The following is a 15,249-nucleotide window of genomic DNA, read 5'->3' as shown; positions in this document are numbered from 1 at the left end:
ATATCAGAGAACCAGATTCAGGAACATCAATATCTCCCCACGTCTTTCTTTCTCCAGCTAATGACTATCTATCACCATGGCCGTGGACATCAGTCCGGGTTTCCACGATGTTGTCAGAATTTCGGTAATATTGTCACTTGCAGTCAACGCTAATGAGGGATTTACTGTAGATCGAAACGTGTTGTGTTCAAAGTCAATATTCATAATTAGCTTAAATGTGGGAATGTTGAGCATGACGGTCAATGCAACTTTTTGTCTATTGTTTTTATGCTCATTAAATGGGTTCTCAACAGATGCCAGAAATCTCCTAAGCATCCAAACCGATCCCTGTCATTCCAGTCCTGATCACAGCCCCTACAGCTTATTTGGATGATGTCTCAGGATTGCCATGGTATGATGTGATGTATATATACTATTATTATAGTCCTCAATTTGTGTCTTTTATGCAATGATCCTAAACAGTATAAACTATGGATAGTTGGATTTTTATTTTATTTTTTTGACGCACGAACGCTGTCGCTACGACAGACTCACCTTTGCATTCAGCCTTCTTCATTTGTTTCAGTCATCGGTGTAGCTCAGTCCTCGTGTTTTCTACAGAATATATTGTTTTACTGACCAATTTTTATGCTTGTATGACACTTGAGTATGCTAAAAAAAAAAAACGGAATTAAAAATGGATTGTATATTAAATAACAGTATTTTTATGGCACAATTTGACCTTAGAACAAATTCTTTAAATTTTCGATTGTTATAATATAATATATAATAATGAATTTTCGAATGAATGTTATAATCCAAACAACTTGGAGGTCAACCAGCATCAGTATTTGAGATACTATACTATACTATAGTGCTGCAATAAGTTCTTTCTCTGGCTTTTACGTACATCTTAAACCTGTACTTACTCACCTTGAAGAACGTGTTTGCCCAGCTGTGCATACTTGATGAAAACAAAAAGAAAGAGGCAAGTTCTATTCGGTTTTGATTGGGTGAAGAAGCAATGGACAGGATTTATATCGCTGTAGTACATGGAAAGGATGGAAATGGATAAAGCGCATTAACTAAATTGTAGGTTGTCGCACTTGCAAATTGAGTAAATTGAGTTTGGGATTGCCGCGGCGCATTCACCATGAATCCTCAAATGATTTTACTTCCTTACCATTGAATTTGATGAGAGCATTTATACATGCGATATTTGAGTGAATTGTATTTTCTATAAAAAAAAATGTTTCTTTAATTTGTTCTTTAATGAGACAAAGCAGGCTACATCAGGAAAAGAAAAAAACATGTTTTTCTTATAACAACTGCACTCTTACATATAGTTTACTGTCACAGACTCCCTTTGTATAACACCACACAAATCAATATAATCAATGGCTTTTTCATGGTAAAAAGGTTGATGATATTCTTATTTGTTGCATCAAACTGAATATTTTTGTAATCCAGTACTGCCCTCCTCTTGCTTGTCTAAATTGGCCTTTGACCTGTGACCTTCCCAGGGGAAACGGAATTCACAACAGAAGTATTAATTTCCCCAAAGGATGTCTCTTTGTCCAAAATCCCTGGGATTGCTTTTCTCATTCTTCAAGCCCTATTTTTTTTCATATACTATTTTGTCACATACAAAACTGAAAAGAGTCTGTTATATACAGCCGAGATTTTTCCAACATTAAAACCACAGTTTCCTTTTCCTGCAATAGTAGCATTTACAAGATGTTGATCATGAGTCCAGTTGAAACCTTCCTGTCTCATTCCCCCTTGGCTACTAAATTTACTCTAATCATGCAATTTAGAAAATGACACTTTTTGAGAGGTTTTTTTTGTTGTTTTTTTTTTTTTTAGAAATGCTTGCAGTTGGTCAGTCGGCAAAGTCTTACAAAGTGAGTTTTGCTTTGCACCAGGGTGGTCCATTACGGGCATGTCCCTTTCTTGTATCAGTTTGGAGAAATCGTACGCTCCATTGGATTTAGTCTGTCAGTCTCAATGCATCTGGCAGTTTTGAGATGAAACTGAAGAGATATGAAGTGGGCCAATAGAGAACTCAGAGTGGCGATACCTTTTCATACTGGCCGGTCGACAGCATACTGGCAGGGGCTCAGGTTAGACACGGGATTCTGCACAGTGGGATAAGCGAAGTTGGTGTGCTGCTTGGCCTTAAGTCGCAGACTGGCCAGACTGGAGTTACAGGTGTCTCTGTACATATATGGGCTGGCTGTGCTGGCATATGGGCAAGTGGCTGCGGCTGAGTTGAGTGCTGTGGGGCTGTTGAGATTGTTAAGGTTTCCCAAGTTGTTGAGGCCTGTGCCAGGAACTCCAGCCACCGCCGAGGGCACCATGGTTGAGGCCATGTTCATAGAGGGGATGGAGCTAGGGGGAGAGAACATGGGCTGGGATGACAGGGGGCTTACATTCATCGAGTTAAAGAATGGGAAGCTCTTGGCGGAGAGTTGGCTGCTTGCTAAACTCTTGGTGGCCCAGTTGTTGTATGAGTAACCCGTGTACATATCATCATAGGGTTGCATGAGTCCGTTAAACTGGGCACCAAAGCCATTCTTGCACAATTCGGCCTGTTGGTTCCTCTCCCGCTTTCTCCACTTGGCACGTCGGTTCTTGAACCATACCTGTAGAAGTCAAAATAAGAAAAATGTTAAGAGCCATGTTTCTGAAGCCAAATATCTCTTCGAGCCTCTGAAAAATAGAGTTATGTTGTTGGAGTATTATATTTAAATAACTACATCATAGAAAATGCCCAATATACATTGATGTTACTGGTATAAATTCCTTCACCCACAACCTTACGAGATAGGAAGGTCTATTTTTGTAGACACAAAATCTGGGGCGGGACAAAATTGCCGACGGATTCTGATTTTCGTGCAAGCGCAAGGCTCGTGGTGCATGTTTCCCAGTTGGGCAGTTCCAACGCAGCGAGGGTGTGTCCTTGGAGATGCGCCCGGTGAAGTGAGAATTTAGTGGCAGGAAGCCCGTCTGAACTTATGCCTGCTCAGACCATGTCTAAATACTGGCACAAGGTAGACAGCTGGTCTAAGGCGAATTTGGTGAATTTGATCGGCATACAAGCAGACAGATACTGAGGTCCATGGACATATTTAAGTCACCAGTGATTATCACATTCTGTATTTAATAAGGGTACCCGCTCATCCTGTCTTTTGCCACACTGGCCAAGAGCAGTGACAATGATCGACTCATGCACGAATCACTGCGATTACGCATCGTCCTCTTCCGTACAGAGATGTCTACGACTGTCATTGCACCACAGTGAAAGGGAAGGAGAGGAGCTGCTTTGAGTGCCGGCAAATGAACGTCAGCTGTGTCCACTCCCGCGACACCTCAGACTTCCCTTTTTTAAAAACATCGGCGTGAGCGTATCTGCAAAATTCCGAAAACCCAGCCTAACCCGCCTCCACACAGATTTATGGATTTATGGCGCTCACAAAATTGAGCACTCTGTGTCTATTTGAATGGAGAGACATTGTATGACATGGTAACTAAACTGCCAAACCTGTCCTCACCGCAAGTCTACTGGTCGATGGTTCAATGTTGATGAAAAATCAATGAATGGATTATAATGTGAAGGATTTTTTTTTCATACCCTCTCTGTTAAATGTACAAACATAGATATACGTTTTCAAAATAGCGCAAATTTTGAATAATACATGTTAAGAATACAAGAAGTTTAATGACTCAAAGTCAAAGAAATTGTAATTTAAAACATCTTGCAATTTATTTTTGTTTAGCCTGCAACTAAATCCATCCATCCATCCATTTTCTGAGCCTCTTCTCCTCACTAGGGTCGCGGGCGTGCTGGAGCCTATCCTAGCTGTCATCGGGCAGGAGGCGGGGTACACCCTGAACTGGTTGCCAGCCAATCGCAGGGCACATACAAACAAACAACCATTCGCACTCACAGTCACACCTACGGGCAATTTAGAGTCTTCAATCAACCTAGCACGCATGTTTTTGCGATGTGGGAGGAAACCAGAGAACTCGGGGAAAACCCACACAGGCATGGAGAGAACATGCAACCTGTTCCCAATTAGTCTGTTCACCTGTGGGATGTTGCAAACAAGTGTTTGATGAGCATCCGTCTTTTTTGCCACCTGTCCCATTTTTGGAATGTGTTGCAGCCATAAATTTCCAAGTTAATGATTATTTGCTAAAAAACAATCAGGTTTATCAGTTTGAACATTAAATATCTTGTCTTTGTAGTGTATTCAATTAAATATAGGTTGAACATGATTTGCAAATCATTGTATTCTGTTTTTATTTGTTTAACACAACGTCCCAACCTCATTGGAATTGGGGTTGTATATCAATAGGTGTACAGTATATATCAAATCTATTCTGCAGCTAAAGAAATCCCAGATGGCTGAATAACATCAGATAATGTAACCAGAATGGCATTTAGCACAATGTTGAAGTCTGTTGATAATTAAAATACATTTCTGTCTGATTCAGTAACAAAATTGGATTGGTACTCCTTTTTCCAAACACCAGTCACCCCTAAAGTTTTCACTTGACTTTGTGCTTCTCAAAAAATATCAGGTAAAAAGAAAGTATAATTCTAAAGCACATACAGTACATGGGAATCATGGCAACGCTCAAATTATGATCATCAAGATCATCAAGTACAGTAGGCTGGAGTGGGTCATCAAATGCTAAAGGTCCTTGAGCCGTCACCTTATCACGGTGGAGGGGTTTGTGTGTCCCAATGATGCTCGAAGCTAAGTTGGCTGGGGCTTTATACCCCTGGCAGGGTCACCCATGGCAAACAGACCCTAGTTGAGGGACCAGACAAAGCACGGCTCCAAAAAACCCTATGATGTTAAAATATTTAGGAAGACGTTTTACCTTGCCAGACGCGGGTCCCAGGGGCCCCCCTCCGGAGTCAGGCCTGGAGGCGGGGCTCAAAGGCCAGCGCATGGTGGCCGGGCCTGTACTCATGGGGCCCGGCCGAGCACAGCCCGAAAGGATAACATGGGTCCCCCTTCCCATGGGCTCTGGGAGGGGCAATAGGGATCGGGTGCAGTGTGAGCTGGGCGCTGACCTAAGGCAGGGACCTTGGTGATCCAATCCCCGGCTACAGAAGCTGGAATGTCACCTCTCTGGCAGGGAAGGAGCCCAAGCTGGTGTGTGAGGTCGAGAAGTACCGACTAGATATAGCCGGGCTCGCCTCTACACATGGCTTGAGCTCTGGGAGCAGTCCTCTTGAGAGGGGTTGGACTCTCTTCCACTCTGGAGTTGCTCACGGTGAGAGCCCTCTCACTGGGGATGCCATCGTTCTGCTGGGGGGCTTTAATACACATGTGGGCAATGACAGTGAGACCTCGAAGGCCGTGATTGGGAGGAACGGCCTCCACCCAAGTGGTTTTCTGTTATTGGACTTCTGTGCTCTTTGCTAAAAAGCTCTTTAGTGGCAAGGCACCGGGGGTGGATGAGATTCGCCTGGAGTTCTGAAAGGCTCTGGATGTTGTGGGGCTGTCCTGGTTGACACGCCTCTGCAACATTGCGTGGACATCGGGGACAGTGCCTCTGGATTGGCAGACTGCGGTCCCCCTTTTTAAGAAGGGGGACCGCAGGGTGTGTTCCAACTACGGGGGATCACACTCCTCAGCCTCCCTGCTAAGGTCTATTCAGGGGTGCTGGAGAGGAGGGTCCGTCGGCAAGTCGAATCTCAGATTCAGGAGGAGCAGTGTGGTTTTCGTCCTGGCCGTGCAACAGTGGACCAGCTCTACAACCTCGGCACGGTCCTCGAGGGTGCATGGGAGTTTGCCCAACCAGTCTACACGTGTTTTGTGGAATTGGAGAAGGCGTTCGGCCATGTCCCTCGGGGAGTCCTGTGGGGGTTGCTTCGAGAGTATGGGGTACCGAACCCCACGATACGGGCTGTTCGGTTCCTATATGACCAGTGTCAGAGTTTGGTCCGCATTGCTGGCAGTAAGTCGGACTCGTTCCCTGTGAGGGTTGGACTCTGGGCTGGAGGAGGGGCTCCAAAGGCTGCCCTTTGTCACTAATTCTGTTCATAACTTTTATGGAGAGAATTTCTAGGCACAGCACAGGCGTAGAGGAGGTTCGGTTTGGGGGCCTGAGTATTGCATCTCTGCTTTTTGCAGATGATGTGGTTCTGTTGGCTTCATGTAGCCATGATCTCCAACTCTCACTGGAGCGGTTCGCAGCAGAGTGTGAAGCGGCTGGGATGAGAATCAGCACTTCCAACTCCGAGACCATGGTCCTCAGTCGGAAAAGGGTGGAGTGCTCTCTCCAGGTCGGGGGTGAGATCCTGCCCCAAGTGGAGGCATTCAAGTATCTTGGAGTCTTGTTCACGAGTGAGGGAAGAATGGAACAGTAGATCAACAGGATCGGTGCAGCGTCTGCAGTGATGCGGAGTTTGTATCGGTCCGTTTTGGTGAAGAAGGAGCTAAGCCAAAAGGCAAAGCTCTTAATTTACCGCTCGGTCTACGTTCCTACCCTCACCTATCGTCACTAGCTGTGGGTCGTGACCGAAAGAACAAGATCCCGGTGACAAGCGGCCGAAATGAATTTCCTCCACAGAGTGTCTCTCCCTTAGAGATAGGGTGAGAAGCTCGGTCATCCGGGAGGAGCTCAGAGTAAAGCCGCTGCTCCTTCACATTGAGAGAAGCAAGATGGATTGGCTCAGGCATCTGATTAGGATGCCTCCTGGTCGCATGTCCCACCGGGAGGAGACCCCGGAGACGACCCAGGACACGCTGGAGAGACTACGTCTCTCGGCTGGCCTGGGAATGCCTCGGTATCCCCCCGAAAGAGCTGGAGGAAGTGGCTGGGGAGAGGGAAGTCTGGGCTTCCCTGCTAAAACTACTGCCCTGTGACCTGACGTCGGATAAGTGGAAGAAGATGGATGGATGGATGGATGGATGGATGGGCAACTGTCAGAGTTGTCATTTTATGGTCATATAGTTAGAGGATATGAATTGGATTAACATCTCCGTTGAAATTTAACAGAGTTGAACAGTGGAAAGTTATTTTAAGAGATAGAATCAGACCAACTTTTGCTATGACAAATTATTTTATAAAGTTGAACCCCATTGGGGCACGGTGGACGACTGGTTAGCACATCTGCCTCACAGTTCTGAGGACCCAGGTTCAAATCCGGTCTCGCCTGTGTGGAGTTTGCATGTTCTCCCCGTTCCTCCAACAGGGTAGGTTAATTGAAGTCTCTAAATTGCCCCTAGGTGTGAATGTGAGTGTGACTGGTTGTTTGTTAATGTGTGCCCTGCGATTGGCTGGCGATCAGTTCAGGGTCTACCCTGACCTCTCACCCAGAGTCAGCTGGGATAGACTCCAGCATGTCCCTAGTGAGGATTAGCGGTATCGAAAATAAATGAATGCATGAACCCCATTGGTTATCTCTTAACTACTGTGGACCCTCCCAAGTGCTACAGTTTGGAGTTTAACCAAAATGTTTTGGGAAAATATGCCTCTAAATTCCAATACAATTTGAGGTTCAAGTTTTTTTTTTATCATATTGCGGATTATTTCAGAAGGTATGACGGGCTTTTTTTCTTCAAAATTTTCATCAAACACAGCATGTCGAGTTAATAAAGGCTTAATGATGGCAACCTGTTGTTACTGGAACAAATGTATTCCTTTTTCTATGATAGGTTATGGGGAACAAATTGATATTTTTTCTTTCAATTCTTTACCATTGACACATTTGTCATCTCAGCTCCTTTTTTTTGCAATCCAGTTCTATGTATCATCCAACCATCTGTAGTAACATAATCCTGTTGATCATCAATATGAGCATAAAGCTTTGGACTTTTCCATCCCACTCAGTGACAGTGGGGGAAAACCCCACTGGAGGACAGAAGCTACTCAATCCTTACAGTGACTTCAAGGCTATGCTGTGTAAAGGTTTATGGAGAGGGCTAAATGTCAAGGTTATGTGGTTGCTTCTCTGCAGATATGTTTGTCCTGCTCATCACAGATCATTTATTGCAAGGCAACAATACATTACGAATACATAGGGATACTATACTAGAAAGTTCTAACTCATCTTAGTTTTAAACAGTAAAGGTCATTGCACATTTGGTTTAAGTGATGCCAATACAAACTAGGGATGGGCTTTTCACAGAATTTCCCGTATGAATTATATGACAATTAGGGAACAATTCATTGATTATTTGTGCAATTTACAAAAGGGTTGGTCTCTGAATTTTCAGAACTCCTGACTTTAATGTCGGAGTTGTTTTCAGCAGAATAATGCTGCTCAGAGGAGTTCATGTGTATTAGTACATAACTTCCCACAAATCATATTTAGACAGCAAAGTAGTTGAGATGGAATCGTCAGTACTGGTCACAGCCAAGTAGTACACCACAATCTGCCTCAGCTGCTTCAAAATGGAATTAATCAATATTCAACTCCACCCAATCGACAGAATTCTTAACAAACAGTCAATCAATTATGATGCCCATCATTTACCCTAACATGAAAGATCAACTTTAATCAGATTAAGTACAGTACAGAGGTAAATGGACTGTAAAATGATTTCATTCAATCGCAATGGATCTCTGCCTCCTCAAATATTCCATTGGGCTGCTTTTGTCTATGCTGTATAGCAGCTGGAATCAAACTTGGGGCCCTTCAGTCACAGGCCAACTTCTTTGTTATACAGCAACAGCTGCCCCATCAAAAAAAAAAAAAAAACACTGCTCCAATGGTTTTTTTTTTAGAAAGTGCACAATATAAAATGACTGATTCATTTAAAAAAAATGTCCACTGTTGAATAACACACCTGTTTATCAACATCTTTTTGCCAAAACACATAAATTATGCTTGCAGATGAAATACACGTAGACAGGCTATTAATGGATGTTTGGACAGTTCGGGTAACTGGGGCTTAGTCAAGGTGGAGGGAATTATGAACAGTTAACACAAAACCCACAGTCTTCTGCAGGAAAGCACAAATGTCAGGAAAAGCCGACTAAAACATATGAAATCTGTTTTTTTTGTTAATCGGTGACATTTTAAATGGTGGTAGTTGTGTGCTGACTCCCATTCAACATTAGTTTAATTGCGGTGGGTTAATTCTGAACACAGCCACATCGGCAGTAATGAGAGGGTGTGCACACTTGTGCAACCACAGTATCTCTCGAAAATATTCATTTTGCTTTGAGATGCTATTTTAAACTTATTTGAAAAGAGAGCAGCGCTGCACAATATGCTAATTATTATTATTATTTTTTTTTTTTCAAAAGAAGCAAAATTTGGCACTGCCGTAACCATTGATCTGATCGCTGACCTTACGGCGACCTGCACTGCATTTCAGATAGCCATCCGCGGTTCAGGGAAAGGAGCATGTGAGGTCAAAATCAATTGCGTGATTAATCTGAGTTAATACATGATTCATGTGATCATTTTGTTGTGATGAATCGAATCATAAGTTAATGCTTTACCTTTGACAGACCTAGCACAAACAGAAATGGAGCTCCGAGGACACTAAGATGCATTTGTGTCAGATTTCATGGATTCATATCTTTTTTTTTCAAAACCCCTTTATGCAGATCCTCATCAAAAGGAATTGGGTTCTTCCGTGTCTCATGTGCAGTCGCAGTGCTGAGTTGTTTTGAAATTGGTTCCGTATTTTGTACATAATCCTGCAAACTGCTATTAATTCCACTTTTGTATGACAGCCTAAGTCGCAGGTTGTTTTTTTTTTCTCTTGAAACAATTATACATACTTTCATGCTAGTTCAGATCGTAATTGTGAGAAATACAGTACGAACATTCTGTTTCAGGTTTTTGTCGATTACATTTCTGTAAGCGCATAATTCACATGAAAGCAAATCCCTGTTGAATGCTTCAACAAAAGGAAAACCACGCTGCCTGTTAAAATCAATGTGTACCCACCCTGACCCGCGCCTCTGTGAGATTGGTCCACACTGCGATCTCCTCCCTGGTGCTCATGTCAGGGTAGCGGTTCCTCTGAAACGTGGCCTCCAGCTCCTGGAGCTGCTGGCTGGTGAAATGAGTTCTCTGCCGCCGCTGCTTTTTCTTCAGTGAGCCATCGTCAGTACTGGATTCATCCAGCTGGTTCTGGTGGGATTTCTCTGTGTCTGCAGTCATATACAGGAGCGTGTGCTCGTTAGTGGACGATCAGTCATTGCGTCAGCAGAGTGACTAAACTCGTTAACATTTATGTCTTTTACAATGTTTCTCAAACTTTTTCAGATCAAGAACCACATAAAAATCAACTTCGCTAAACAATAGGTCGACTTACTACCGTATGCTAAGGGTCATTGAATACTAAATTGTGCAGGGGTCCGGCTGTGGGTGTGACTGGTTGTCTTCTATATGTGGCCTACAACTCCTACTTGGTTTCTCTGTGCCCAGGAATAGGTGGGAGGGGACCGATTTTAACCGTGTAAAGCACTTTGAGACGCATATCATTGTATGAAAAGTGCTCTATAAATAAAATGTGGTTTGATTTGATACAATTGACTGGCAAACAGTGCAGAATGTCGTCCGTCCCTCGCAAAGAAAAGCCAGCTGGGTAAGCTCCAGCTCTGCTGTGACCCTACTGAGGACAAGTGGTAGAGATGGATGGATGGATGGATGGATGGATGGGTAGATGGATGGCTATTCATTGACCGATAGCTTTTCAAATTGATAACCATTACGAGTCCCACCACGAATGAATATACTGTATCAATGTCATCACAGTCATTTAAAGCCAAATCCACTTTGGTTGTTGCTGTTTTATTTATTTTTTTAATGGAGGTGAAGAGGGCAGCTGATTTTATGTTTTTGTATTCCAAATAAGGCACAGTGGACGACTGGTTAGAGCGTCTGCCTCACAGTTCTGAGGACCGGGGTTCAATCCCCGGCCCCGCCTGTGTGGAGTTTGCATGTTCTCCCCGTGCCTGCGTGAGTTTTCTCTAGGCACGGCGGTTTCCTCCCACATCCCAAAAAGAGGCGTGGTAGTTTGATTGAAAACTCTAAAATTGCCCGTAGGTGTGAATGTGAGTGCGAATGGTTGTTTGTTTCGATGTGCCCTGAGATTGGCTGGCAACCAGTTCAGGGTTTACCCCGCCTCCTGCCCAAAGATAGCTGGGATAGGCTCGAGCACGCCCGCGACCCTTGTGAGGAGAAGCAGCTCAGACAATGGATGGATGGATGGATATTCCAAATAAAATGTGTTGCAAATTGCCATGTACAGTATATGTGATTTTTTTTCGTGAACATTTCTTTTTGTAATATAATAATAACAATACATTGCACTTGTTTTACACTCACTTTTCCAGACACTTTACAATTGCACACAATTTTCATTCACTCCACAGTCACACCTGGTGGTGGTAAACTACTTGTTGCCCTGGGGCAGTGATGGAAGCGTGGCTCCCATTCTGCGCCCACGGCCCCTGCTAGCACCACCAAACATCCAACCACATTCATTCAAGGGCAATGTGGGTTAAGTGTCTTGCCCAGGGATGCAATGACGACATGCACTCAGGTGGGCATCCGAATCAACGACCCTTCAGCTGCGAAGTGTACTCTTATCGTTTGCGCCATGCTGCCCCAAATATCATCAAATTTCAGATAATTGATCATTTTATGATTAGAAATGTTCATACCATTTCACCTCTATAGTGGTATATACTTTCACACAAAAAATAACTTTGTGCATAACCTGATCTTACAGATTGTTAACAATGTGTAATGTCTTGCAAGAGGAAAAAACAAAAGTGAGTAGTCAAACCTGAGATTATCACAAAACGTAACACAATCAAAGCAAATAAAGGATGTGAAATGACAATGATGATTTGGAAATGATAGGGAGAAAAAAACAAATATACAGTGGGTACGGAAAGTATTCAAACCCCCTTCAATTTTCACTCTTTGTTGTAGTGCAGCCATTTGCTGAAATCATTTAAGTTAATTCTTTTCCTCATTAATGTACACACAGCACCCCATATTGACAGAAAAAAACAGAATTGCTGAAATGTTTGCATATTTATTAAAAAAGAAAAACTGAAATATCACACAGCCATAAGTATTCAGACCCTTTGCTGTGACACTCATATATTGAACTCGGGTGCTGTCCATTTCTTCCGATCATCCTTGAGATGGTTCTAGACCTTTATTGGAGTCCAGCTGTGTTTGATTATACTGATTGGACTTATTTAGGAAAGCCACACACCTGTCTATATAAGACGTTACAGCTCACAGCGCATGTCAGAGCAAATGAGAATCATGAGGTCAAAGGAACTGGCTGAAGAGCTCAGAGACAGAATTGTGGCAAGGCAAAGATCTGGCCAAGATTGCAAACAACTTTCTGCTGCACTTAAGGTTCCATAATCCTTATATGGAAGATGTTTGGGACGACCAGAACCCTTCCTAGAGCTGGCTGTCGGGCCAATCAGAGCAATTGGGGGAGAAGAGCATTGGTGAGAGAGGTAAAGACGAACGCAAATATCACTGTGGCTGTGCTCCAGAGATGCAGTCGGGAGATGGGAGAAAGTTCTAGAAAGTCAACCATCACTGCAGCCCTCCACCAGTCGGGGCTTTATGGCAGAGTGGCCCGACGGAAGCCTCTCCTCAGTGCAAGACATTTGAAAGCCCGCATGGAGTTTGCTAAAAAACACCTGAAGGACTCCAAGATGGTGAGAAATAAGATTCTTTGGTCTGATGAGACCAAGATAGAAATTTTTGGCCTTAATTCTAAGCGGTATGTGTTGAACAAACCAGGCACTGCTCATCACCTGTTCAATACAGTCCCAACAGTGAAGCATGGTGGTGGCAACATCATGCTGTGGGGGTGTTTTTCAGCTGAAGGGACAGGACGACCGGTTGCCATCGAAGAAAAGATGAATGCGGCCAAGTTCCGGGATATCCTGGACGAAAACCTTCTCCAGAGTGCTCAAGACCTCAGACTGGGCCGAGGGTTCACTTTCCAACAAGACAATGACCCTAAGCACACAACTAAAATAATGAAGGAGTGGCTTCAGAACAACTCCATGACTGTTCTTGAATGGCTCAGCCAGAGCCCTGACTTAAACCCAATTGAGCATCTCTGGAGAGACCTGAAAATGGCTGTCCACCAACGTTCACCATCCAACCTGTCAGAACTGGAGAGGATCTGCAAGGAGGAATGGCAGAGGATCCCCAAACCCAGGTGTGAAACACTTGTTGCATCATTCCCCAAAACACTCATGGCTTTAGCTCAAAAGGGTGCTTCTACGAAATACTGAGCAAAGGGTCTGACTACTTATGGCTGTGTGATATTTCAGTTTTTCTTTTTTAATAAATCTGCAAAAATTTCAACAATTCCATTTTTATGTCAATGTGGGATGCTGTGTGTACATTAATGAGGAAAAAAATGAACTTAAACGATTTTAGCAAATGGCTGCAATATAAAAAAAAAGAGTGAAAAATTGAAGGGGGTCTGAATACTTTCCGTACCCACTGTATATACCTTTCTCCAACTCATATGTCCATATGTAGAGCATTTTTAATCTTTTCCTTGGGCCTTTCGGTTACGGTGATAGACAAAGGCAGAGAAAAAATTGCTGAATGTTCTTTGAGTTTGTCAACTTGTTACTCTACTCCAATCACGAATCGAGCCTGGTTAGATAAGAGTGGGCTACATCCATTTTCATGGCATTTCAAATGTAGCACCACATGACTCTAAAATATCCATAGGTGTGAATGGTTGATTGTCTATGCGTGCCCTGCTGCGATTGAATGGCAACCAGTCCAGGGTGTGCCCCACCTCTTGCCGAAATCAATTGGGATAGGCCCCAGTTGACCAGCGACCACAATAAGGGCAAGCAGTACAGAACATTGTTTTACTTGCATCCTTATACTTCAAAATATTGACTTCTTTAAGGTGATACGTGTAACACATATTTCTTTATCGGGCCATACAAGTCAAGCAACCTAATGCAGTTCTCTTTGCTTTGGTACATAAAAAGAAATTAAGTTTCACAGTCTTAGGGCTCGATTTTCGTGTCCGGCATAAATCCGGCAACTATGCGCCAAGGGTGGGTTAGTCTGGTGTTGGTAATTTCGTCTACTAGTGGCCTCCGGCGGATGTGAGAATGGATGGGCGCCATTGTGGAAGTGTCTACAGCTGACTTCATTTTTTCCCAATCAAAGCGGCTCCTCCCATTCCCTTTAAATGTGGTGCAACTGACAGTCTCGACGGAGACATCTCTGTACAGAAGAGGACAGTGGCGTAATCGGAGCGATCCGTCTGTGAGCGGAGCATTGTCACCTCTGGCCGTTGTGTCAACAGACAATGTGACCGGGTACCCCTATTAAATACAGAATGAGCTGGAATAAGCTGGCGACTTAAATATGTCCACAAACCTCTTTATCTGTCTGCCTGTGCCCCGATCAAATTCACAAGAATCACGTTAGACAAGTGGCCTACCTTCCGGCAGTATTTAGACGTGGTCTGAGCAGGCGTAACTTTAGACCTACTTTCTGCCACCAAATTGTCACCTTGCCGGGCGTAGACTGGTCTGCCAAATTGGCCAACGCACACAGTGAGCCATGCGCTTGCGTGAAAATCAGGTAAGAACAGTTTTCGCGCCGTCTCCAAAAATAGAACCCTAATTCTCTATTGTAATTGTGGTGCTCTTGATCACTTCAACACCAAAGCGCATGTGGAAAATATTGTGAGATCATATCTGAAATCTATATATCATTTGGGCTAGTTCATGGCAACCATTGGTTCGATTACATTCAGAGATGTGCCAAAATACTGAGCGGTTATATCTTTCCCCCCGCCCAATGAGTTTAGAGGACCACACATCCATGTAATGTCTGCCAGGACTCCACCAGATTTGGCTGCCGCTGCTGTGAGGACCTCACAGAAAGAAGTGAAATTAGTTGGGCAGCTAATCCTGTGGATCAGGCTTTTGTGAGTGGTGCAGGTTGGGCTCTGTTTGGTGAGGGTTTAACTCTCTGGGAGCGGTTTGAAATCATCAGCAGGGTTTAAAAAGAGACTCCACAGGGCCACCAGCAAAACCAATAAGAGCCAAGCTGAGGCTGTTATCTGGCAGTAAACTGACACTGGCTAAGCTGTCACTTAAGGCCAAAGTCTAAAACACAATACAGAGGAAAGGGCAGCCCTTTTTAGAGCAACGCGCTTCCTAACAATGGGAGCAATCTGACTGATAATGTGCTGACAAACCAGACTTTTTACAGGTCAGCTTCACGGCGCAGCTTATTATGCAAGGCTT

At 43.8% G+C, this 15,249-nt stretch overlaps 1 protein-coding gene across 4 annotated transcripts in view; it reads right to left on the bottom strand.

Moving 5' to 3' along the window:
• Window positions 1-1,221: 1,221 nt before the first annotated feature.
• The window catches only part of pitx3 (paired-like homeodomain 3), a 23,974-nt gene continuing 9,946 nt past the window's right edge, over window positions 1,222-15,249 (bottom strand). For all 4 annotated transcript variants that reach the window (XM_061790536.1, XM_061790539.1, XM_061790537.1 and 1 more), the window contains 2 exons: window positions 9,911-10,116; window positions 1,222-2,624 (listed from right to left, as the gene is read on the bottom strand). In XM_061790536.1, the coding sequence (XP_061646520.1) occupies window positions 2,064-2,624; window positions 9,911-10,116 (767 nt within the window). In that variant the 3' untranslated portion in view covers window positions 1,222-2,063. The remainder of the gene's footprint in view (window positions 2,625-9,910; window positions 10,117-15,249) is intronic.

The sequence above is a fragment of the Phyllopteryx taeniolatus genome, chromosome 11, assembly GCF_024500385.1.
Source record: "Phyllopteryx taeniolatus isolate TA_2022b chromosome 11, UOR_Ptae_1.2, whole genome shotgun sequence".
Taxonomy (NCBI): domain Eukaryota; kingdom Metazoa; phylum Chordata; class Actinopteri; order Syngnathiformes; family Syngnathidae; genus Phyllopteryx; species Phyllopteryx taeniolatus.
The sequence above is the reverse complement of the archived record's forward strand: the minus strand, read 5'-3'. Positions and strand labels throughout refer to the sequence as shown.